At 43.2% G+C, this 24,831-nt stretch overlaps 1 protein-coding gene and 1 long non-coding RNA gene across 3 annotated transcripts in view; both read left to right on the top strand.

Moving 5' to 3' along the window:
- nbeal1 (neurobeachin-like 1) overlaps positions 1 to 13,428 on the top strand; it is a gene marked incomplete at its 3' end in the record, with an annotated part of 65,485 nt that extends 52,057 nt beyond the window's left edge. Inside the window, 5 exon segments of the mRNA XM_079734271.1 lie at positions 1,030 to 1,123; positions 11,687 to 11,784; positions 12,462 to 12,734; positions 12,953 to 13,048; positions 13,417 to 13,428. Of these exon segments, the coding sequence (XP_079590397.1) occupies positions 1,030 to 1,123; positions 11,687 to 11,784; positions 12,462 to 12,734; positions 12,953 to 13,048; positions 13,417 to 13,428 (573 nt within the window).
- Positions 13,429 to 13,445: 17 nt separating this feature from the next.
- On the top strand, positions 13,446 to 17,066 carry LOC307074536. 2 transcript variants are annotated; one of them, XR_013811797.1, is made up of 6 exons: positions 13,446 to 13,482; positions 14,277 to 14,322; positions 14,599 to 14,907; positions 15,433 to 15,729; positions 15,955 to 16,050; positions 16,364 to 17,066. It is a non-coding gene; the product is annotated as an uncharacterized lncRNA (long non-coding RNA). The 2 variants fall into 2 exon arrangements; XR_013811798.1 differs by having other exon boundaries at positions 16,143 to 17,066.
- The last annotated feature ends 7,765 nt before the right edge of the window (positions 17,067 to 24,831 follow it).

Genomic DNA, 24,831 nt, shown 5'->3' with positions numbered 1-24,831 from the left:
GGGACGTGCCATCGGTGGGAGAAGGGGGGGGGGAGGGGTCTGGACCCTAACAACAGTCAAATCCTTCAGTTTACACACTGGACCCTCCCCTCGCCAAAAAACTATCATGGTTTGACCCAAGCAAGCGATTCGATATTTTTTCGCGACAAAAACCTTTTTGTGAAAGAAAGAAAAAAGGCTTCCGTAATCCCTGACTAACTTTGTCCACCGTAGGCTTCCGTAACTAACCCGAGCCACGCCCATGTATGTACCTTACCATGATCTCGTTGTCTTCTTGCCAATCAAGTCTGTGCCAAGCTAGCCCGACCGCAAAGTATAGCAACTTCTGTGTAGCGCTGTGGTTGGACGCCCCCAAATCGTGTGCTTTCTTATGCAAGCTGAGCGGCCAGGACAACGCCAAAAAAAAAAACAACTGTCCAGGCTCTGTGGTCCACCTCCTCAAACCATACTAACCCCCTACGGGCCCCCCCAGAGCTGGTTCATATTATGACCAGGCTGATTATATAAATGTGTGTTTTTAGTTTTATCAAACTGGTGGGCATCCCAGTGTACCAAGAGCAGCACACACACATGCAGTTGTAGTTGTAGCTTTTTTTGATTTTTGGATCATTATCATGTTCACCACCAGAGGGCAGCAGAGGCACCAATATCCCTGTGTGTGTGTGCGTGTGTGTGTGTGTGTGTGTGTGTGTGTGTGTGTGTGTGGTAAAGCAAGAAAGCCCATAGCATCACATCACAATAACATCTCATATCTTGATGAACATCAGATTGAAACATGTCCCAGCTCCTCCACCCCTTGCTTCCCAACCGCTCCCCTCAACACAGCGTCGGAGTCACCTGATCGACCCGGCTCCTTCTCATTGGTTCATCTGCTGTTTGTTGATTTGTTGATTCTTCCAACGCATGTCTCATGATCAATGCTCTCCCGCAGTGGCTCAAAATCGCCCGTGGACTCACCTCCCCCTTCCTCCCCCCTTCTCCCTTCATCTCACTCTCCCTGCTTCTCCTCCTCCTCTTCCTCCTCCTCAGATGCGACCGGGCCAGCTGATTGGTCGGAAGCTGTGGGGCCCCAGCAGCCGGCGGCTCACCTCGATCTCGGCCGGCGAGACCGAGTACCACCGGGGTGGGGAGGGCGACCAGCACGGGGACTGAGCCCTCTCCCCCCCCACCACTGCCACCACCACCACCCTGCAACCATACGCTCTGTCTACACCCACGCACACACAGCCACAGCCTGTCGTCATTCTAGCAGCACCTTCACCCAGCCAGCACACGACCTACAGCGATTCCCTGGTCCATTTGAAAATGTGTGTGTGTTTGTGTGTGTGTGTGTGTCCCCCTGGTGCAGGCGCCATGGGGGCTGGCTCAACTCCCCCCCCCCCCCCCCCCCCCCCGGCCAACAGCCTAGCACCATGACACCTTGTGTGTGACATTCAGTACTGTGTGGACATACGCGACCACAAATCACTTTCTCAATCGCCTTTTGATTTGAAGACAAACTGCTAGACTTTCGTTTTTTGCTTTGGTTTGTTTTTCTTCACGGCCTTCGCTTCATCTGCGTTTGCCGCTCACGGGCTAACAGAGTTAGCACGGCGTTGTTTGAGTGGCGGCTGACGTCCCCGCTACGCCTTGTCATCGGTCTGTGGTCCGTGAGAGGTCGTTGGAACGTGCGACTCTGTTTGTTGTTGTTTATTTGTTGACGTGTTTATTTCATGGCTTTCTTTTGTCGTTTTCCATCGCTGGTTAGGACAGTGTGGTCAGACCCTAATGCATGCGATGTGCAATGCCCTGCACTTTGGCCCTCGGTTTGTACTTTTGTTGCATTTGTCCTCGTCATTCGAGTGACGGAGATTGGACGAAGGCTTGTCTGTTTGAAAAACAATCTTTTCTTTTTTTTTTTACCTCTAGAACTGAATCAAAACACTAACACACACGCACACGCATGCACACACTACAAATACATGAAGAAACCAATTTATCGACGACACTACATTTTCCCCAGGCCGTCTCTGCTTGTAACACACAACGCAACGGTTACTTGAATCGACCTTGGTTACTTTTACTTTTTTGTAATTTATTTGTGTTTTAAATTCCAGTACCCTACTTGCCATCACATGGCTATGACTGCATTTAAAGTCATGGTGGCACCGAAGCAGGGGCGGTGCATCGCTATGATTAAAGGGCTCTCTGTGACCTCATTCTTTCCACTCCGACGTCATCCTCTTCCCTGTCACATCATCCTTTTTCCCTGTGACGTCATTGATTTCCTTGTGATTTCATCGATTTCCCCTGTGACGTCATCCTCTTCCCTGTGATGTCATCCTTTTTCACCGTGACGTCATCGATTTCCTTGTGACATCATCCTCTTCCCTGTGACGTTATCCTCTTCCCTGTGACATCATAATTTTCCTTGTGACATCATCATTTTTCCCTGTGATGACATCCTGTGTCCCTGTGCTGTCTATTTTCCGGGTGACTTCATCATTAAACCTGTGACGTCATCATTAATCCTGTAACGTCATTGATTTTAACAGGAATACTACTACTCGGTTTTTATTCATTTTTCCAAGACTCCACGGTAGACATCACTCTCCACTCTCCACATGCACACACACCCGCGCCCCAATTTCCACCCACTTTTGTATGCTTGTGACATTCATGTGTGAGCATCAATCCCCTCATGGGATCGATGCGTTTACGATTGTGGCGTTAGTAAATGTCTGTCTCTACACTTAATACAGACAGGTGGTTGAAAGTTTGATTTTTCTTAAGCCAAATCAATCATAGATTTGTGATTTGTGAATGCGTTTTTGAAAGCATAACATCATCATAATCATCATCCTCACCTGCACCCCTCCCTTAGTTTGGGCTGAGTGGCATCACCCGGTGGCCTTTAAACATGGAGGGGGACTCGAGAGTACACGGATGCCCAGCTGGGTCCATCATACGAGAAACGTTGCAGTATTTGAGGACCAAGAGTTCTTCATGGGTCCTTTCTTAAAATGTTTAGGGTTTGTTTGGTTTTTTAAAAACGGTGTGTTCTCTTTGTAAATTTGTACATCTCTCTTATCATCGTTCAGCAAACTTTTGCTCTGCGGGTTTTGGATTTTGATTTTTTCTTTTGGGGTTTTTCCAACACTTTTAGTTTTTAAGTTTTTCCAAGATGGTAACGAATGCAGTGCCTTTTTCCTCGTTATGTAGCGCAGGACGAGGTCCTTAGCATTTTATCACACAGGTTATCCCTTTAGCTGTTGTAGTTCAACACTATCATTCCAAGACTAACTAAACCCCCAACCTCAACAGCCAGTCTCACAGGGAACCCAAAGTTCAAAAGGAAATCAACGAATGAAAAAATATAACTATTTTGTGTCTTACCTTTGCCTACACATCCTTTGTGACTGTCCCCAGAATGGATATCTGTGTGTGTATATCTGTGATTATTTATGAAGACAGTATATAATGTACAGCATGATTTTTATTTCAACGTATTTGAAATGTACTTTTCTGCACTTTCCAGGTACTAAATTGTAACAAATTATTTTAATCTGTCTGCCCCGAAAAATCTGTACAGAAAAATTTGCTTTGTATACACTAGTGGGAAATGATTATTAAAGTCTTGTCTAAATTGAAATGGCTTTGTTTGTGTTTTATTTTCTGAAAGTCTAGGTGGAAGTAAGAAAAAAAAATCTCAACAACTACATATTAACATCTATTAGCATATTCAATATTAATTCATAACTGTATACCTCTACCAGTACTCAATGTAATATCCAGTGTCTTCAGCAACCACTCATTCCCATCTTCCTAACATCCATTTACCAGGAACAAAATCCACACTCATTCTACGACTGCTTGCCTAATTCAACTTTATTTAGTATTATTCAAGTGAAGCAGTACAATGAAACAAATCCTTGCGTGCTAAATCAAGTGCTATCACTAGTGTGTTCCGTGCTATGTTTTTCATCACCAGCACCAGGTCAACATGGAGGCCGTAGACATCAGGCCGCCACCGGGTAGGAACAGATGGAGGCCCTCAGGAGCTCACAGTCCACCGTCGTCCACCAACTCTCGTCTACCAGGTACAAGAAATACAAGTTCAGCATGAAGCATATCGAGGAAATTGTCTTTTTGTACCTTTCCAGAGATACATTTCTTCATATCTCTGCCAAACTACAGCCTAGATACGGTCACACAGAGCGGTAGCTAGCTATAGCTAGCTATGCGTTCCGGGTGTGACCATATCTACGCTGTAGATGACATTTGTCTCGCTGTCGCTGTCTGTCTCCCTGTTGGTCTTCCTTGACATGTTGGGCGTGATCCTGGTGATCGTGAATCACTTCTATTGATTAACCTTGTAGTGGTTCTACATCGTTGTTCAGACCGATCACATCCCTGTGAGATCAGGCAACACCGCTCGTTATCGGCCTGGACTGAAATGATCATGCTTTTTTACTTTGCAGAACTCAAAGGTTAAATAACTTGAAATAAGCCAGCTATAATAAAAACTAAACAAAGATAACATTACATAGAAAAACAAGCACGACAGGAGACCAGCATGCACAGACGACTAAGTTGGACTTTTACACCTGAGGCCGGCAGTATACTGTAGATAAATGACGATAAAGATAGTATCTACCTCAAGAGTTCGAACGTTCTTTCCTTCTTTGTTGTTGCTCAACACCCATTTATTAGGTGTAATGTAACATGACTCGTTTACCTACCATGGATCCATAAAGCATTTTTTTTTATATATATATATATATTTGTATGGGCTTTTTGTGGCTGTGAAGGAGAAGAATGTTAGCGATGAGAGGGGACGACATATAGAACATAGACCCACAGGGGGGAATTGAACCTGCGGCACTAGCAGGTCGAGCCACCATAGTGGTCATTGTGTTAAAATGTCTCAGAGTCTTACCCATGCGGAACATATCCAGGCAGACGGGCTTAGCGCTGTGGACGTTGGGGTGACCTTTCATCCAGTCGCTGTACACCAACTCTGATCCATCCAACCACTGGGCCCGCTGGTTCTGGAGGAGAAAACACACACGCACAGGGACACACACACACACGAAACACGCACACACACACACACACACACACGTTTTAGAAACAGTTTTGTAGCTTTGAGGTTATTTTGAGAGGAAACTCTAATAAACTCTACTAAAGAATGCTATTTAGTTAATATCTTTTCTTTAATGCAAAATTGAGGCCCAAATTCTGGTGTAGCCATAAAGTATAAGTGAAAACGACATGAAGTAAATTTGTTGTGCAAGAGGTGGGCGGAGCTAAGGGGCTGACCTTGACCATGCCTCCCAGCCAGGTCAAAACGGGGCTGGCCTTGCCGTCCTTGGTCACCATGGAAACCAGACCAGAATGCAGACTCCCATCAGTTATGGAGGCCAAGTCCGAGTTTGGTGCAAGGTCTTTGCACGTGGACTGGGGAGAAGACAGGTTAAACAAACTTCAACAACAAAAACTCAAATTACGTACACAAGTCAAACATCCAATGGTTTGCCAACTTCTACAAGCTAAACTTAAGAGAACAGATATCTCACATTAACGCAAATATATACATTAAGATTATAAAATGCACCCCACCCCTCTCTGCCCTTAACCCAGATAATATGTATGTGTATGTGTCTAACCTGTGCGTCCTTGAAGGACAGCGGTTTGGGGTTGAACTGATAACAGCGTCCCATGATGATTTTCCCTTTGCACTCTGGCATATGTCTGCCAAGCGCCATGGAGGAGTGTTCAGTTCCCTGTCTAAAACCTTCTGGAAAGGACCTCATAGGTTCGGTTCCCTGTCTGAAACCATCAGGAATGGTCCTCATAGGTTCGGTTCCCTGTCTGAAACCATCAGGAATGGACCTCATAGGTTCGGTTCCCTGTCTGAAACCATCAGGAATGGACCTCATAGGTTCGGTTCCCTGTCTGAAACCATCAGGAATGGACCTCATAGGTTCGGTTCCCTGTCTGAAACCATCAGGAATGGACCTCATAGGTTCGGTTCCCTGTCTGAAACCATCAGGAATGGTGGAAATCTGTTCGGTTCCCTGTCTAAGACCTTCAGGAATGGACATCATATGTTCAGTTCCCTGTCTAAAACCTTCAGGCATGGAGAAGGTGGGTTCGGTTCCCTGTCTAAAACCTTCAGGCATGGAGAACGTGGGTTCGGTTCCCTGTCTAAAACCATCAGGAATAGAGGCCATGGGTTCGGTTCCCTGTTTAAAGCCATCAGGAATGGAAGAAATCAATTTGGTTCCCTGTCTAAAACCATCAAGAATGGACATCATAGGTTCGGTTCCCTGTCTAAAACCTTCAGGCATGGAGAAGGTGGGTTCGGTTCCCTGTCTAAAACCTTCAGGCATGGAGAACGTGGGTTCGGTTCCCTGTCTAAAACCATCAGGAATAGAGGCCATGGGTCCGGTTCCCTGTTTAAAGCCATCAGGAATGAAGGAAATCAATTTGGCTCCCTGTCTAAAACCATCAAGAATGGACATCATTGGTTCGGTTCCCTGTCTAAATCCCTCAGGCATGGAGAACGTGGGTTCGGTCCCCTGCCTAAAACCATCAGGAATGGAGGCCATGGGTTCGGTTCCCTGTCTAAAACCCCTGGTGAGTTTGTCTTCAAAATGCTCCTCCACTCGGACCCAACCAGCGCCACTCCTCTGGACCGGAATTACAACTGGGGGAGAGACAACAGTATGTTAGTTTGATCACATCATCATGTTCAAATCCTATCGTTATCTTCCTCTTGTTCTCTCATGTTTTCTTTCCCACTCACCTTCATCTAACCAATGCCTCTCAATCTCTGTGGAAACCTTCGCCACATCAGGACGAGTGGCGACTGGGGTGTAAGCGTTGGGGTTCGGTCACATACGGAGAAATAATGGAAAAAGAAAAAGTCAAAAAAATCTATTTATGAAATAAAGTTCAGAGTTCAAAGCATGATTCAGGATTATTCATTCAACATTTCTCCATACCGGGATTCACCCTGCGCTCCATCTCGCTGACGTGCTCTAGCACGCGGCCGGTGTTGAGGTCCACCAGGTAGCGCCTCGCGGGCTCGGTGCCCTGGCGGTAGTCATCGGGGAGCAGCCTGGGCGAGGGGTCTGCGCTGTGCCTGAACTCCCCCGCCAGACCCTCCACATGGCTGACTCTGGGTGCCAGGGGGGCCGCACGCAGGCCTGGCAGGGACGGGGGTTGTTTAGAAACAATTCAAAATCATCGGTTTTGTGGAGTTTTCACAGGGTGATGTACAACACATGAACAAATCGCAATCATTTGAAAGATGTATTAATAGAAAACTGTCGCCGGCAAGTCAGATTGTCGAACATAAGACGTGAAAATCCAATTCATATTTTTTATTAGGCAGTCGTTAAGTCGGGGCACATAAAAATGTGCTACTTTTTCCAATTCCTCTAAAATAGTTTTTTTTCTTTGAGGCTCGGCCCCGTTTACACGAAGGGAAAATAGCCACACCAAACAGTGTGTGGATATTTCCACACGGTTTGGCCTCTCATTTACACGAAAACCCAGTTTTTATCACAGAAAACGATTATCTCTAAAAACTCCTGCCAAAGTGGAGATCTCTGATAACGCCGGTTATGTGTTGTCGTATCAACTGGGAGAAACTGGGTTTTAGGTTCTCAAGCGTCACATTGTGCGCCAGAAAATGCTTAACGTCATGTGAGCGCCCGCTTTCTGTCCACACGAACGAACCTCGCGCCATTTAGGGGGATTATTTGTTTACCAACACGGCGGATGCGCGCACAAAATGATCGCAAAAAGAACATTTGTTTGACCGGTTGCCATGGTTATCTCTGTGTGGTTAATTTGCAGTTGCGGTGTTAATTAGCGATGTTTTCAGCTTACTGTTACATTAAACTGTAATCAGAAAACGCGGTTATATGCTATAGACCCTATAGTGTCTGTGGTATAAAGGCTGGGACGAATTTCAAATTATAAATATGTACACTTTATGTTGAAAGTATAGACCGTCGCGATCCCCATTGAAACGAATGAGCGGTGATTATTCTTCAAAACGAGAGCCGGTAAATTGTGAAAAATGAATTAAACTGTTTTTTTTTTTTTTTAAGGAACAGGAAGTCGCTCGCTTTATTCGTTGTTTTTGATTCAGGGGATTCTGTTTGGTTTGCATGGCTTTATCTTTCTCCCTACACTGCCGCCCACAGATTTGGCATAGTTATAATGGCGCTCGACGGCGTATTTATGCGGGTTGATGTAAATGACAACTTTTTTGAAAACGATGTGTGCACGATATTATTTTTGAAAACGGAGGGGGGAAATATTTGTTTCTCTAAATACCCTGCTATATATAAACCTGGCCTCAGAAGGTCAATTCTTTCATTACCAAGACTTCTCAAACCTTTTCTTATAGTTTTCCTGTAACAGCCTTCTTGCTTGCTGCAATCAAACTCTTTTTAGGCCGTGATCTACTCTTATCACAGCATCAATGTCCCAAGACACGTCACTCAATTATTAACAAATGCATATAGCTCAAGCAGATATCAGCCGCTCCTATGCGTTGCATTCCTTTCCAGTCGTCTGTGATGAACAGATTAACGTTTATTAAATGAAGTAATTGTCGTTACCATACAGATATCCCGCCTATAAGGCTTTGAGACTGAGAATGATGTTTTGTCTCATAAAGCTTAAGTAATCACATCAATCACTACATAATTGTGATCATGTACCTACTTTAATGTATTTCATCCCCTTATTTTACCCTTGCTATTTATGCAAACGTATTTTGACTTTATTCCCTGGATTTAAGCACTTTTTTGTAAAGGTGTCTTACCAGAAAGGGCCAAGCATAGTAGTGCAATCCTTAGCATCTTGAACACACTAGACAGGAGAGACGGACACACAGCACATTTAGGGCATTTAGCAGACACTTTTATCCAAAGTGACTTACACACATTCACAGGGTTCATACACACATTGACACACCGACGGCGGAGTCAACCATGCAAGGTGAAGTCAGCTCGTCAGGAGCAGTTAGGGTCAAGTGCCTTGCTCAGGGACACCTCCAACCTCAGCCAGGAGGAGCCGTGGATTTGAACTAGCAACCTTCCGGTTACAAGTCAAACCACTCTAATAAGTCGTCCCTGTATTTATCCAGTAATTTAACATTTTCAAGTGTGTGTGTGTGTGTTTCAGTGTGTTTCACTCACCTGTAGTGGAGCTGTGTTGGTCAGACCTGATCCTGGGATACTGACTGTCTCTCTGAGGCGATGGAGGCTTTATTAAGACCTCTGGACATGTCGGGCAGCCGCCCAATACAGATAAAAACATGAATATAGGATGACTCATTCACCTGCCGCTGTACTTTCCACCGAGGGACACTTTGACCCCAGGGTTGCTAAATACCCGATTAGTACTGCAGACAAGGTAAGGGCTGACTGATATATTGAAGTTGGACGTTTTCCTACACTTCGAATAACTGTTAATATTCTTATTAGGTTAGACTGCTACTTGTTTCAAGAGCCACTTTCATGTACCAGGAGAACAGCATTAGACTAAACTGGTCAAGATAAGTCTGCTACCCCTGCCCTGTTACATGCAAGGAGCAGATCCCTAATTGGTGTTCTGAGCGCCCCCCTGTGGTGGTCCAACGTTGTCCTGAAGGTTATAGTGCCACTTTTCTACTGATTAAAGCAGTGAGTTTGTCGACCACAAGGTTAAGGGATCGTTCGGCAACGAATGGGGTGCCAAAATGGCCTTAATTAACTTGACTCGAATGGAAACTTAACCGCTGACCGGAATCTGTAGAATAAGTTTAATGCTCCATAATTTTTTCGCCAAAATGTTTATTCTTTCAAATGATAATACCATCTTATAATAGGCCTATTTGATCATGGATTGAAAGGTAGAATAGTATCTATTTACAAATAATAGTTTGTATCAGTGACAAATGCAAATCTGTTCGTATATGTAAAAAAAAATTGACACATCGTTCGGCAACGAATGGGGTGCCAAAATGGTCTTAATTAACTTGACTCGAATGGAAACTTAACTTTGACCCGCTGAGCGGATTCTGTAGAATAAGATCCAGCTCCATAATCTTTTCGCCAAAATGTTTATTCTTTCAAATAATAATACCATCTTACAGTGTTGGGAAAGTTCACTTTCTTCGTGAACTAGTTCAAAGTTCAGTTCACAAATCTTAAAATGAACTAGTTCAGTTAAACGTTCATAATTCAAAATTTTGAACTAAGTTCACAGTTCCAAAAAATGAACTAGTTCATAGTTCTTTTTTTCAATATGTTGCTGTGAGCTTTTCGTTTTTTCTGGTATTTTGAACATTGAGCCCCCTTTGTGGTTTGTCTAGGATGATATAGAGTGGTTGAATCAAGTTTCGTAGCGAAATACGGTTTCTATCGTGTTTTATTGCACATTTAGCGCATTTTGTAAATCCCATTGATTTCTGTTGGAAGACTCATTACTCGTTGGCCGGAAACGGAAAGGGGGGAGTGTTCACGTTTGGTTGTAGTCTTTTCGCTCGGTTCTAGCCCTACTGATGAGACGGAGAACCGAGCAAAAAGACTACAACCAAACGTGAACAGCCCCCCTTTCCGTTTCCGGCCAACAAGCAATGATTCTATGAGATATTCTAGTCCGCTGAGCTATGAGCCGGAGAGAGCTAACGTTATGGATTGTACATATTTATAATTCGAAATTCGTCTCAGCCTTTATACCACAGATAGTCTAGGGTCTATAGCATATAACCGGGTTTCTGATTACAGTTTAATTCATTTTCCACAATTGAACAGCTCTCGTTTCGAAGAATAATCACCGTGCCATTTGTTTCAATGGGAATCGCGCTGGTCTATACTTTGAAAATAAAGTGTACATATTTATAATATGAAATTCGTCCCAGCCTTTATATGACAGATACTATAGGGTCTATAGCATATAACCACCTTTTCTGATTACAGTTTAATGTAACAGTAAGCTGGCAACACCTCAACTGCAAATGAACCGCACGGAGATTACCATGGCAACCGGTCAAACAACACGGTGATCTGCGCGCGCATCCGCCGTGTTGATAGAGAAATAACCCCCCCATTGAACGAAGTTAAACCGAGTGAGCGTGCCGTTCACTGACACCAGAATGAACGAGTTCACAGTAACGTTCATCAGGCAGTAATACAGTACGTTCAGTTCACGTTCGCCCAAAATATGAACGAGTTCATGAACTTTCGTTCAGTGAACGCGTTCAGGCACAACACTGCCATCTTATAATAGCATAACACATAGGCCTATTTGATCATGTGTTGAAAGGTAGAATGTATCTGAACTCTATTCACATACAGTACGTGCACACTCGGACATGATATTGTGTATTGAACATTGTAAAGGGTTTTGAAACTTCTCCAAGTCATTCTAGACTTCGCCACAATGAACCCTAGCAGTAAACTCTCCCCCACCAGCCAGTGTGTCATGCTACTACAACACACGACGTCGCGTCAAAAATAACTAGCTACAATTGTTGTAAATCATTTCTGAAGCCAGTTGTGTTAAATATATATGTGACTATTTTTATTTATTTTATTTTATTATTATTACTTTTTTTGTCGAATAAGAAGTATTCACTTATGGTTATCTGCAACATGTATACCATTCATTTATTTTTTGATGTGTTTTTATTTCCCAGCGAGGCTGTTCGTGGTGTCCCACGACGGCAGGCTCCTGTTCAGCGGGGGCCACTGGGACAACAGCCTGAGGGTCACCTCCTTGCTCAAGGGCAAGACCGTGGGGCAGCACATCCGACATATGGGTACGCTGCCTTCCGCACGCAGACGGACGGACGGACAAGACCCCTTAAAACCCATGCAAACATACTCACATAGGATGTGCGCGACCTAACAAAAGTTTAGCTTGAAGTATTCACATACTGTAGTTGTAGTGACTGTAGTCAGTGTGGACAGTCTGTTCGTAAATACAGGACCTTTTCCCAGTCCTCATGAAGACCTAAATATTTCTTTTTTTTGTCATCAAAAGATATCGTATGATTGCTATCGTCTACAAATCAACAATCTCCCCGTGACCCCTTTAAGCATAGCAGCGTTGCGACCCTCGGGTTAGGAAACACTGCACAAGAATCAAACGTCCTGATATTTCACTGTTGTTGTTGTTTTTGTAGCAGCCTGGTCTTTCCGGGCTTAGCTCAGGAGGTAGAGCGCGCTGACTTGTAACCGGAAGGTTGCTAGTTCGATCCCCTGGCTTGATGTGTCCCTGAGCAAGACACCTCACCCTCACTGCTCCTGATGAGTTCGCTGGCGCCTTGCATGGTTGACTCCGCCGCCGTCGGCGTGTGAATGTGTGTGTGAACCGCTGTAAGTCGCTTTTGGATAAAAGCGTCTGCTAAATGGAAATGTCTTCAAAGCCTGTGTGAAGCTCACCTCCTCCCTCCCTCCCCTGTGCTCCAGGATGGCACGGTGATCATCCACACGGTGCGGCGGGGGCAGTACATGCGCTGCCTGCGGCCGCCCTGCGACAGCTCCCTGCCCCTCTCCATCCTGCACCTGGCCGTCTCCTGGGAGGGACACCTGCTGGTGCACACCTGTCTGGAGGGCAAGGCCTCCCTCAAGGTAGCTAGCGCTGCTGCTGTAGCGTGCTCTGCTTTGGCACGCTGCTTCAGCGTGGTGCCTGACATACCTGGCCTGGTCCCCCACTTTGAAGCTGGTGTGGTCCTTAGCATGGTAGCTGGCGTGCTAGATAGAATAGTGGTTAGCATGGCGGTAGAGTGGTAACGTAGTAGCTGGTGTGGTGGTTAAGAGTGGTAGCTTGCACTGTAGCAGGAATGATAGCTAGGTTGGAAGCCAGCATGGTAGCTAGTGTAGCCATGTTATTTCCATTACCAAGCAACGACACTATCATTCTGTCTAGAGTGTTTCATTCGGTCGAGGGTCTCATTCAGTCGAGGCTGCACCTGTACCCGGTCAACGGGAAGCACCTGGCCAGCGAGCCCCTCCAGGAGCAGGTGACGGACATGAGCGTGTCCCAGGAGTACTTGGTGGATGGGAATATGAGTGTCATTAACTTGCATTGGCGCAAATTCGATGGGCATATTACGGAAATATCAGTGATTCTGTGAAGCCAGAGCGGATTTTGAGCTAAGCGTCCGTGGTCATTTCACGGATTCCTGTGAGACCAGGTTGATTTTTAACTTTCACACCGTCCCCACAATGCAGATGTAGATAATCAAATCAGATAATGTTTACCCGAGTAAAAGAATGCATAAGGGGATGCCTTCAACCTTGTGACCGGTTTACCCAAAGCACAAAGTTTAACATTTAGATGACACTGGGAAAAGGTTTTTGCGAGCAACAGGAAACAAAGCTCTAGATTAATTACGCCCCCCACTCCTTGTTGACCACACAGGCCCATCCCTGACGAGGAAGTGTCTTCGCATTCAAACACTTTACAGACTGAGGGTGCATCAAACTGGTAAGTCCTAAAAAATATATATATTTTCGTTTCAAGTGTGGAGTATAAGACTTGCGTTTCATATGGTTCCCACTTTCAGCTTTATACATGAGTTTTCAAGGCAGAGCTGTTCTAAGAGCGTACTTGATTCCAAAGCAAAAGATGCTTCCGCATTGAGAGAAAACTCAAAGCCGTGCAAACAACTTTGCAGATATTGCGTACAAATACTTTTTATATTATGTTGGTAATAGTATGTATAGTATGCGGAATGTACTATAACCATGTGGAATGTAAAAAGGTTTTGAGCAGAATAAATAAATAACTATTCAAAGCCTTCACCATGGCCAAGCAGTAACGTCACCAAGGAATTATGATCGCAGGAGCAACGGGGGGTGCTAGAATGTTCAAAAATATACATATAAGTCAGTCCGATGTCTTCATATATATTACCATGTATATATATATAGCACAGACAACGAGGCAGTCATGGTCGTTGGCAATATGATGTGTGTTTCGTGTGTGTGAGAGGATGTGGAGGGAGGGGTGTCTCACAAAACCCAAATCAGGTGACATCTTCGATTTTCAGGAAGATTGAGACTGTGCACGTACACACACAATGTTTGTGTGTGCGGTACCATAACTATGAATACATTAACACTTGACTATGGAGAACATATAATGGTGAGCAGAACGGTGATGTAGAAGCTCATTATGGACTTATATGGCCCAAAGTGTTTGATATCTTCTACACTTGCTTAATTTGTGATTGCATGTTTAAGAATTAAGATTAACTTCTGTAATGTCATCTTTCCCAGATGAAGATGTTATTTTTATTGTTGGCATTTCCCTTCTTTTCCAAAGGTAAGACATTTTTAAATATAGAGTTCTAATATCCATAATTGTAACAATTTGAGCTGTTACTCTCATAGCCTAAAATCAATGACAATTGATTCAATCATGTCATGTAATATTTCAAACCAAAAGATGACACTACAATATATAAAAGACGTCCATCTCAAAGTGAATTTTTCAAAACGAACTACCTATTGGTAGAAACTCTTTTAGAGTCGCAGGCAGTTTCGGTTGGCAAAAACTAACAAGCAAGTATTCACATGAGTTGAACCCTTTCTCTTTCAGGTTGTACTGGCCTTCCTCTTTCTGGAGAGGTTGAAGGGACGGTCGTGTTTCAATGCAACTCAGCAAAGAAGGAAATAAGGTCTATTTACTTTCAAGGAGGTACAGATTTTAAACAGGTTATAATTGGATATCATGCTCCGACGAAGAAGACAGAAATCCTTCGACCTGACACTTACTTGAACCATGAGTATAAAACGGTAACCTTTCGGAATCTAACCGTCTCAGACAAAGGGAAATATAAATGCATCGTAAACCATGGGGTCGGCGGAGGAAAAACTGAAGACACCATAACAACTCTCAGCATAACTGGTAGGCCTCTGTTCACTCATTCCCACTCTCAACAAGAACATTGGTATAATACACAATACCTATTACATTCAACCACACCAATAAGTTTGTTCTGAAATGCACAAATGTGGGCAGATAAACTTTATCTAAAGCATGTAACTTTCTCCAAGTTATTTTCAGACTTTCAGAGGAATTTTAGATTTGATCTCTGGAACACATGTCAGGATGCCAATTTCTTTTCACTTTAGGTTCACTTTTCTACTGGCATTAAGGCGTTCATCATCAATTATGTTATATTTTTACACTTTTATTACACATATATTCCACAGAACTGCTGTAAACTCTTTTTTATGAAAGTCAAATAGGGATAAGGATATCCTTTGCGTGCAGGTTGAGTACCTCACACCCAATGAATAGAACCATGGTACATTTCTAACTCTGATTCTATTTAATTTTTCTGACCACCATAAAGATTCGCCCCGCATGATTGCAGTTGTCTCCTGCTATCTTCTGTAATGAACTTCTCTTGTTTTCTCTCTTCTCTAGCAACCCCCGATGCAGTCACACTAAAGAAACACAACCCTGAGAGCGCTGGTCACGTCTCCAATGCCTCGCTTACATGTAGTGCCATCGCAGTCTATCCAGAAAGCAAAATATTATGGAATGTTTCTGGTGTCCTTGAGCTTCAATGGAAGAACACAGTTAAGCAGGATAATACTTCTCTGCTGTTCAACATCTCTAGTACTGCTTTCTTCAACTGTTCAGACAAATCAATGCGACTCATCAGATGCTCTTTGGGGGGCGTTTCCTCTGACGAGAAGAGGGTCTGTGAGCAGTCCAAAGGTGAATTTCATTGAGGGACACAGGCAGATAAGTGGTAGCTTTCTAGAGGTTGGTGGGGGTAAAAAAATTAACTGACTGTTTGTCAGTCATTTGAGAAAATTGTATATAAACTGAAATGACCTTCATGTCAAACAGAGCATTCCCAAACAACAAATAGTATTTGTAACGATACAGGCTGCTGTCACTTACTTAAGTTCATTCTGGTGCCAATGTGTTTTTTTCAAGATTATACTTCACTACTCTACCTTCTACTTCTAATCGTACCACTCCTGGTGGTTGTGGTCGTATTTGTTCGGTGGAAGAAAGGCAAAAGAAATCCACGTAAGTGCACATAAGATCATTGAGCAAACAAACTAAAATAAATAAACGGCAGTATACTAAAAGTTGTTGACATTTTTCTTCTGTCTGTGCAGGTAGGCGGTATTCTTACAAATTTTATTTTCACTCTTAAAATGCATTCCCTACAGCTTTTGATTGTACCAGTAGGCCTATTAGATAATATCGTTTTTCCTGTATAATAAAAATACTATATACACAATGGACCTGGAAAGTCTGTAAAATTACGACAGAGTGAGTAATAAATAGAGCAGTATGGATCATGAATTTGTGCAATCCTTTACACGTGGGTGTGCAGAATGAATGTTATGCAGGGGTCCCGTCTCGTCCTTCCCGCGCTGCTCGCCACATTGGTGTCAGAAGTGGGATTTGGCCTGCGCACGCGGAGAGGGACCATGGACATATTAAAGAAAGGACAACGGACTAAAAAATGGCCGCCCATTCATTCCTATGAAAACGGCTCAATGGCGCCAAGCCCCCAGGAACAGTGCATACTTCCGCAATCCACCAGTGCTCAGCGGCCAAGCCTGGTATTGCAGTCGTTTTAGAGGGCTGTGGACGGGTCCATGAATTCAAGGGGCCCAGAAGCAGATATCCTCGTTCACTCCAATACAAGTGGGGAACAGGAATGTGTCTTTGCAGAAAATGTGCATTTGTTTTCAAAGAAGCCGGCGAATGTGTGGAGCCATGTCCGAGGTAGATCTTCATAAAGAATAAACAGGGCTATACATTTTGAAAGGGTGTATGTGTTACAATAACCCCATCCTTTTCTATAGTTGACGGGGAGATGTTATATCCTAGATTAGAATTGTTTTATCTTTGGTTGTTGAACAGAACGATCAGTGTAAGAGTGTTGGCCAACATAATGCATAACGATAGCATGAACAATTGCGCAGCAATCGTACATTTATGTACCTGCTCAAGTACGTCTCTTGTGTACGGAATTACAGGGAAATGGATTCAGAGATCGAGACGGTATGCTGTCGCTAGTCCCCGCAGGAGAGTTGTCATAGGCAGATGCTGCTGTGTCTGGAACATTGTAAATAAATATTATTGCATATGGTTTTAAAATGTTTCCATTTTTTTAAATAACATGTTTGCACCACGTTTCTTTCATTTGTTCGATAATACACACTTTGGTTACAAAAATATTTATTTTTGGATATTGAAAGAAATGCAAGTGACAGTTCTTCATGGTTTGTTTTTTGCCTTCAGCTATTGTGTAACCTCTTCTTGAGGGTTCTCTGGATTTCCTCGTGACACTTGTACCCGCACGAGTTCGGGTGTGGGTGGTGGCTGTACCGGGGCAGGCAGGCCGAGCCGTCTTGGGTCACCAAGCCTCAAGCCTCATAACAATGCTGTTTGCCAACGTTTGTAACTAAGAAAAAATACAAAGTTATCTTTTTACAAACATGTTTACAAGCAGGGAACTACATAACATTGCTAAAGCTATAATGGAGGTTCACCTATTGTGACAGTTCTGTTACCGACGAATATGTGCTAACTAGAAGCTCCTGTGCAGGGTACTGCATTGTATGGCCAGCCGGACATACCACATGATATAGGCTATACACTCTTGGAAAAATCTGAGGCATTCGAATAGCGGTCTGGTGATCTAAATAAACAAGAACCTGGATTTGGGGATATAGCCTGTATCTGGGGGACGAGACAGACGAACAGCAGAACAACCATGATAACAAACGTGTTTGGTAGCGAGTACGCTAACACCCCAGCAAGCTAGAAACATACAGGGCTCACAACAAAACGGTCGAGCAAACACATTTTTACAGCGACTATCAACATCAAGAAGCCACAATACAAAGAGGACAAATTTCAACCAAGGGTACTTACAATTTCAAGAGCAACACGGCCATGGCAAGTCGGCATCCGATTTGCAGTCTTCTTTTTCTTTCGGTTCACTCTATTCCTGAGAAGCTCACCAAACGTTTACTCGTGTCTGGCCTCTCTGTCGGTCAGTCTCCCTTTTCTCTTCTTCTGTTTCTCCGACATTGGGTTTCTTTGTCTCTTTTTACTCGGCTGATCCATGATGAATGTAACAATCCCTTCGCTACTTGTGTTTATATCGAGCAGGTTCCGTGTTTGTGGGTCTGTAGTGCCGTAAAGCAATTCGGTGCTTCGCGAGACCCGAGAATCCCGCGAGAGTGGGCGCCGGGTCGCCGGCGGAAACTTGCATAGTCCCTTTTTCCGCCAAGATGCACTAGGGGTAGTTGAAACAGCGACCAATAGACCCATAAAGTGTTATAGAATCACCACAATGACTCTGAACCTGCTATATTGAGGTAAATTAATCCAAAAAAGTTGCATAGTTCCCCTTTAACTTCTCGTGTCCGAGGTTTTTCCTTTCACTTAACATGAATGACATTGATGGTTTTTAGGCACTGTGGTGACTTTTTATCACTTAAAGTGTTTTAGTGATGAAGGGGTTTTTAGACTGGTTCAGCTGCTGCTCAACAACTCTCATGTTCCTCTGCTTGCGATCTTTGCGATTCAACATATATTGATCCATTTATTCAAAAGATCTAAAGACAAAGAACAGGTGCATTACGGTATAATTTTATCTTATTGTTAATAGTCAAATTAACATTTCAGTTGCGTTGGTATTTAATTTTTCATTCGCTTGTTTAGCTATGTATCGCAGACGGAAGGACGGACGGACGGACGAACAGACAGACCCCTTAAAATCCATGCAAACATACATATTCACATAGGATGTGCGCGACCTATAGTTTAGCTTGAAGTATTCACATACTGTTGTTGTAGTGACTGTTGCCAGTGTGGACAGTCTGTTCGTAAATACAGGACCTTTTCCGAGACCTCATGATATCTTTTTTCATCAAAAGATATCGTGTAACTGCTATCGTCTACCAATCAACAATCTCCCCGTGACCAATGACGGATTACCGCATGGGCAAAGTGGGAACATGTCCAGGGCTCTGGCCAATGGGGGGGGGGGGGGGGCTTGATATATATATATATATATATATATATATATATATATTTTTTTTTTATTTTATTTTTTTTTATTTTCGATTTTTGATTTAAAAAAATTCAAAATTCATTCTTTGGTCAAAAAAGGATTTGAATGTTTTTGATTTGCAAAATAAATACATCACATTTAAAAGAAGAAATTACGTGACGGAACGTTAATGTCGTAGTGCTTGGTCAACAGTCAATTTCACAGTGAAAATGGAGAAACGTGTGCTAAGCGGGTCGGCATAGCGTAAAATAAAGAAAGAAAAAGACACCAAAGTACTGCCCTGGTACAACAAATACCGTCCATCTCAACATTTTGACTCGTTAATTCGTTAGAGGAAGTCAGTAGGTGCTTTGGAACATGGAATCTGACAGATTCCATGTTCTGCCGTTAAGACGGCTGGCACTTTTCTCTCTCTCTCTCTCTCTCTCTCTCTCTCTCTCTCCTGGCTGCGCGCTGCATTATAATGTGTGTGATTGTGGATTGCATGAGTTATATACGACCAAATTCGGTGTGCTAGTGTTGGGAAAAATAGTCTGCCAAGTTACTTGAACAGATAAACTGAGACGGAGAGGAGATAAAATTGTTGGCACGAGGGCCTCGGATTTATTTAGTAAGGTGAAAAAGTTTATACTGAACTATAGAGCGTAAGAGATCGATCGAGCGAAAATGTCTTAAGTCCCTAACAGCGCTGAGGTCGTCCGGAGCTTCGCCTCTGTAGAGGTTTTGCTTCAAATGAGCGTAATGTCCTTCTGGGTGTATCAGTCTTATGTGTTTTCTTCTAGCGAATTGTGTGTTGCGAGTTGTGTGTGTCAAGGCTGGTGTGGGGGTTTCTCGAGAGCACCTGCCTGGCCTTGAGCACCCCGGGCTGTGGCCGAGTGTTATCAGCAGATAGATTCGAATGAGCGTGTGCATTGTGTGAGCATCTGACGGCCCCTATCGTCGGGACATGTCTTCACCATGGGCCTCAACGTGTGCCTATATCTGTACTGTATATGTGGTGTGTTTGTTACGTTATTTTGGCCATCACTAGTGCGTGTATTTGCGTGTTGGTAGGGGTCCATGGCTGGTTTGTGTACAGGGCCCGTGGTCATGTTAATCCGTCCTTGCCCGTGAGACCCCTATAAGCATAGCAGCGTTGCGACCCTCGGGTTAGGAAACACTGCACAAGAATCAAACGTCGTGATATTTCACTGTTGTTGTTGTTTTTGTAGCAGCCTGGTCTTTCCGGGCTTAGCTCAGGGAACACAGCTCTAGATGACTTAAAGTGAATCACAACCCCCGCTCCCTGACTACCACACAGGCAGTCATGCCAGTAACGTGATACTTTTTCCAAACCAGTAATCAGATTAAAGTTACTCATCAAAGTCACTGCGTTACTATTTCTTTTATTTTTTTTTACTGGATCACCGATTGGCGTTGAGAGCGATGGAGTGGTCTGTCTGTCTGTCTGTCTGTCTGTCTGTCTGTCTGTCTGTCTGTCTGTCTGTCTGTCTGTCTGTCTGTCTGTCTGCCTGTCTGTCTGTCTGTCTGTCTGCCTGCCTGCCTGTCTGTCTGTTTGTGTGAGAGTGCGTGTGCGTGTGAAGTGTAAGTCTCCAAAGACTTCAATCTATCAGAGGCGAGTGTCGACCTTGACTCTCCAGAGTCCGCGTCACCAGTTGTTAGCGGCGGAATTAGTCGCTGCGCTGGAGCGACGGCAGCTGAGAGAGCTCGTGGGAGCCTCTAATATGATCCGAATCTAACAATCAAGTCACACAACAAGCAGCAACGGTTAGCGATCACTTACGCAAGTAAAAAATATGATTTCATTGTTCAGTTTCTTTACATTTAAGTCAGTCCGATGTGTTCAAATATATTATTATATTATTGTCACCAAGTAGCGCAACGGATCCTTGGACGGTCGGCGGCACCGACACCGAGGCAGTCGTGGTTGTGGGCCATATGATGTGTTTTTCGTGCAACTTATATGGCCAAAGGTGTTCGATTTTGCTCCACTTGCTAAATTTGATATTGCATGTTTAAGAATGAAGATTAACTTCTGTAATTTATATGTCTTTCCCAGATGAAGATGTTGCTTGTATTGCTGGCATTTCCCTTCTTTTTCAAAGGTAAGACATTTTTAAATATTCAAGAGTTCTAATAACCGTAATAATTGTAATCATTTGAGCTGTTACTCTCATAACCTAATATCATGATTGAATCAATGACAATTGGGAGACCGGTGGTGTATTCCACGAACAGAGGTTTAACAAACACAGAGTTAACGAACTCTAGGTTGATTGATCCTGTGCCAACTAAACCAGAGCTGTCGGTTCCACCGCATGGGTTATGCATTAGTTCAATAAACACGGGGTTGGTTAACCCAGGGTTGTGCGCGTCCACGCCAAACCTATAAAGACGTGATGTATGGATCATGAAAACCCTGATAGAAATGGCGAAACGGGCCGCTTATTTCAATGAAATGGAACTCCAGGTTATCCTGGAGAGCTATGACGAGGAGAAGGACATTATCACAAGAAAAGGGAACGCTGAAGCCTGGCAGCGGATCGCCGACCGCGTAAATGCGTTAGTTATATGTCAAAAGCAAGATCCTTAATATTTGAGCCATGAATCTATTAATATCCCATTTAAGCATTCTTAACGTTCCTACCACATAACCCTTTTCTTCTAAAAAAATATGTACCTACTCCGATGGCTCCCAAGCGGTCAGCTGATCAAGTAAAAATGAAGTATAAAAACATACAAACTGGTAAGCTTTTCCCCCCCATCGTATTGGTATATTTTGTCAGTCCAGCATTTAAATAAGCCGTTTTTTTTAAGCCAATCGTGAAAAGGCCGACAGTCGGCAAACTGGTTCTGGCCCTCAAATTGTCTTGACCCCGGTGGAGGAGCTGGCAATAGATATAAATTCAGGGCGCCCTGGCACGGAGGGGGTACCTGGACGTACCTCCTCAGAGAGTCAGGGGCCACGTGAGGGTACCCCACTGGTTGAATGTAGGTTTTTCTGTTTTTCTCGTATTTTGTATTTTGTTTGTCTTTGAAGTAACACATGCAAACCGTGTGCGTGCCACAGCGCAAATGTTCCAAATGGGTTTTTTTGGTAACTGGGTAGAAAACCTAAAAGTGACAATTCATCAACTTCACAGATCAAGATGGATTAGTGATGTAATGGAGCCCCCGGCTACGATCAAACATTCTCCAGTGGATGTAAGTCCGTTAGGACTATTATATACTTTTTGTTGTAAGCGCCTCTCGTCATACGCCAATATTGCTCTTTGTATGATAGGAGGCCGATGAAGATCTTGGTCCGGAAGTGGATGGGTCATCTGAAAGGACTGAGATGTGCTCAGCATCTCAAACATTATAGATAAAACATTTGCCAAAAACGGAGGGCTACGCAAATACTCTGGAGTGAACTGGGGCCAGGTCCTCGATTGGAAGTGTTGGCTATGTAAGGCTGGAGAAGGCTATTTAAATATATTAAAGATTTGCGAGAGAATCTATATCTCTCCACCAAAAAGTCCTCCGGATATGCCAAGATGTCGAGCCGTGGTCTTATTAATCACTCCCGGTGGATTGCACGAATAGTTTGCGCTCCGATATCAACCTCTCATCAAAAGGGCATGCCATTGTAAACACATGAAATCTGCGGTGAAAGCGGGTTTAAATACCCAAAATCGGGTTATGTTCCAAACTTAACCTGCGCAAAACCTGCTCCGACCAGGTTTGATTCAGAGCACATGTTTCTATAGTTACTAACATACCGTGTTCATTTTGGAAGGGAAAACCTAGGGTTACCGCCAGGGGCGTAGGAATGAGTTTAAGATTGGGGGGGACACATATCGGAAACCTGACAGATCCGTTAATGGTTTGTACAGAAATATGTCATAAATGAACTACACTGAAAAAAATCACAAATATATTTTATTCTACTAAAAAGATACATTTATAAATGTAAAGGAAAACACATTTTGAATGGCAGTAATGAACTGATAAATATCAAATCAATTCTTTAATTGCACGCTCAATCATCCAGTTTTTGTAGAATAAGAAGCGGTGACAAGACGCTGTGTTGCGCTTTCAAAATAAAATAAAATATTTTTCTCTCCCCGGTATAATTTTTAGGTGGGACAAATGCGCCTGTCTCCAATATTGGAGGGGACACATCCCCTCCGTCCCCCCCGGTTCCTACGCCCTTGGTTACCGCAAACCCTGGGTTAACTTACCCGGTTATGTGATAAAACCGGCTTTGTGGAATACCCCACGGGGATAGTTGTAACACGGGGTGAGTTGTAACACCACCATTTCCACCAATCAGCGATAAGATATGAGCCATGTGATCGTTTCAGTCTCCTCCTCCTTCCTTTACGATCACTCATGGAAATGTTCCACTAGTTGGCCTCATTTTTCCAGGAGTTACGAGAGAAATCCAAATTTTAAGGTAAGAAAGTAACTCTTTTTAATTTTAATGTTTGTTTTCCAGTACTTTTACCGTTGTAGATAAAGTTGTATGAGTTATATCAGGTCAAACTATAGTTTCTCTAGTAAAGAATGGTGTATTTCTCCCTTGCTAATGTCAAAGCACAATGCAAATACAACTAGTTTAGCAATGGATGACAGGGCGGGGTAGGTGGTAACGCATGTTTTGAAAGTGTTACCACCATCCCCTTAGACACAAAGTTGTTACCAGAGAATATGTTGAAGATGTTGCCCTGTTCTCAAAAAAAAACAACTGTTCAGCTCTCTCTCAATAGACACAAATACACAAAAAGTATAAATGTTATGCTTTTTATATTTTGTTCATAACATTAATATGATCTTTATTCTCTATGTGAAGAATGGATTGTATGTTATACGATTCTATTTTTTCTGTATACCTACAGTAACTATATGTAGCCTACCATTTTTCATGTATAGGCATATAGATGTGTGTGACATCCAGCCTGCCTTTGCCAATGTAACACACACATGGACACACACACGCACACACACGCACACATTCACACACAGGATGCATGTGTCTTCATTTACAATACAGTTTAAGAATATTTAGTTTGGTGATTTTCAAACCCTGTTGTTTATGCTTATCATTAAATCGCCATATCAAATGGAGTCACATTGTTTTTTTTGCATTTTATCCATCTGTTACAACCTACCCCGGTAGTGGGGTAGGTTGTAACAAAGGTATACATTGTATTTGTCATAATCTCACAAATTCCGTGATATAGTTGAGGAGATTTAAATGGTTGCCACTAGTAGTAGACAAATATGGGTACTTTGCCAAAAAGGTCCAGAACTGTAGCTTTAAAAGAAAATATAGGGTGCCGTTATAGGTGCTGTAGAAAAATGTGTTACAACCATACAACAAAACTTAAACTGGTTGATGACCGCCCACATATGTGCACATTGTCCATGCTTCCACGAGAGATTCATTACAGATGACAAAATCGACCGGACCACAGCCTTTTTAAGCAATTTAAATCCCTTAGAAAAGTTAATTGAAGAGCGAGTGAACCCAAAAACGCTCCCACCTCATTCGTTCCTCTCTGCTGAACGCAGTTCTTTTCGTGACGTCAGACTACTTTTTCTACTCTACCTTCAAAACACTACCTGTAGTTCTTCATTCTATATAATATGTCAAACCAAAAGATGACACTACCATATATAAAAGACATCCATCTCAAAGTGAATTTTCCAAAATGAAAGGCAGTGTCGGTTTTCTTTTCAAAAACTAACAAGCAAGAAAATATATATAAAAAGGCTGACAATAG

This window comes from Pollachius pollachius (assembly GCF_949987615.1).
Source record: "Pollachius pollachius genome assembly, chromosome: 4".
Lineage (NCBI taxonomy): Eukaryota > Metazoa > Chordata > Actinopteri > Gadiformes > Gadidae > Pollachius > Pollachius pollachius.
Note: the sequence above shows the minus strand (reverse complement) of the source record. Positions and strands in the feature narration are given on the sequence as shown.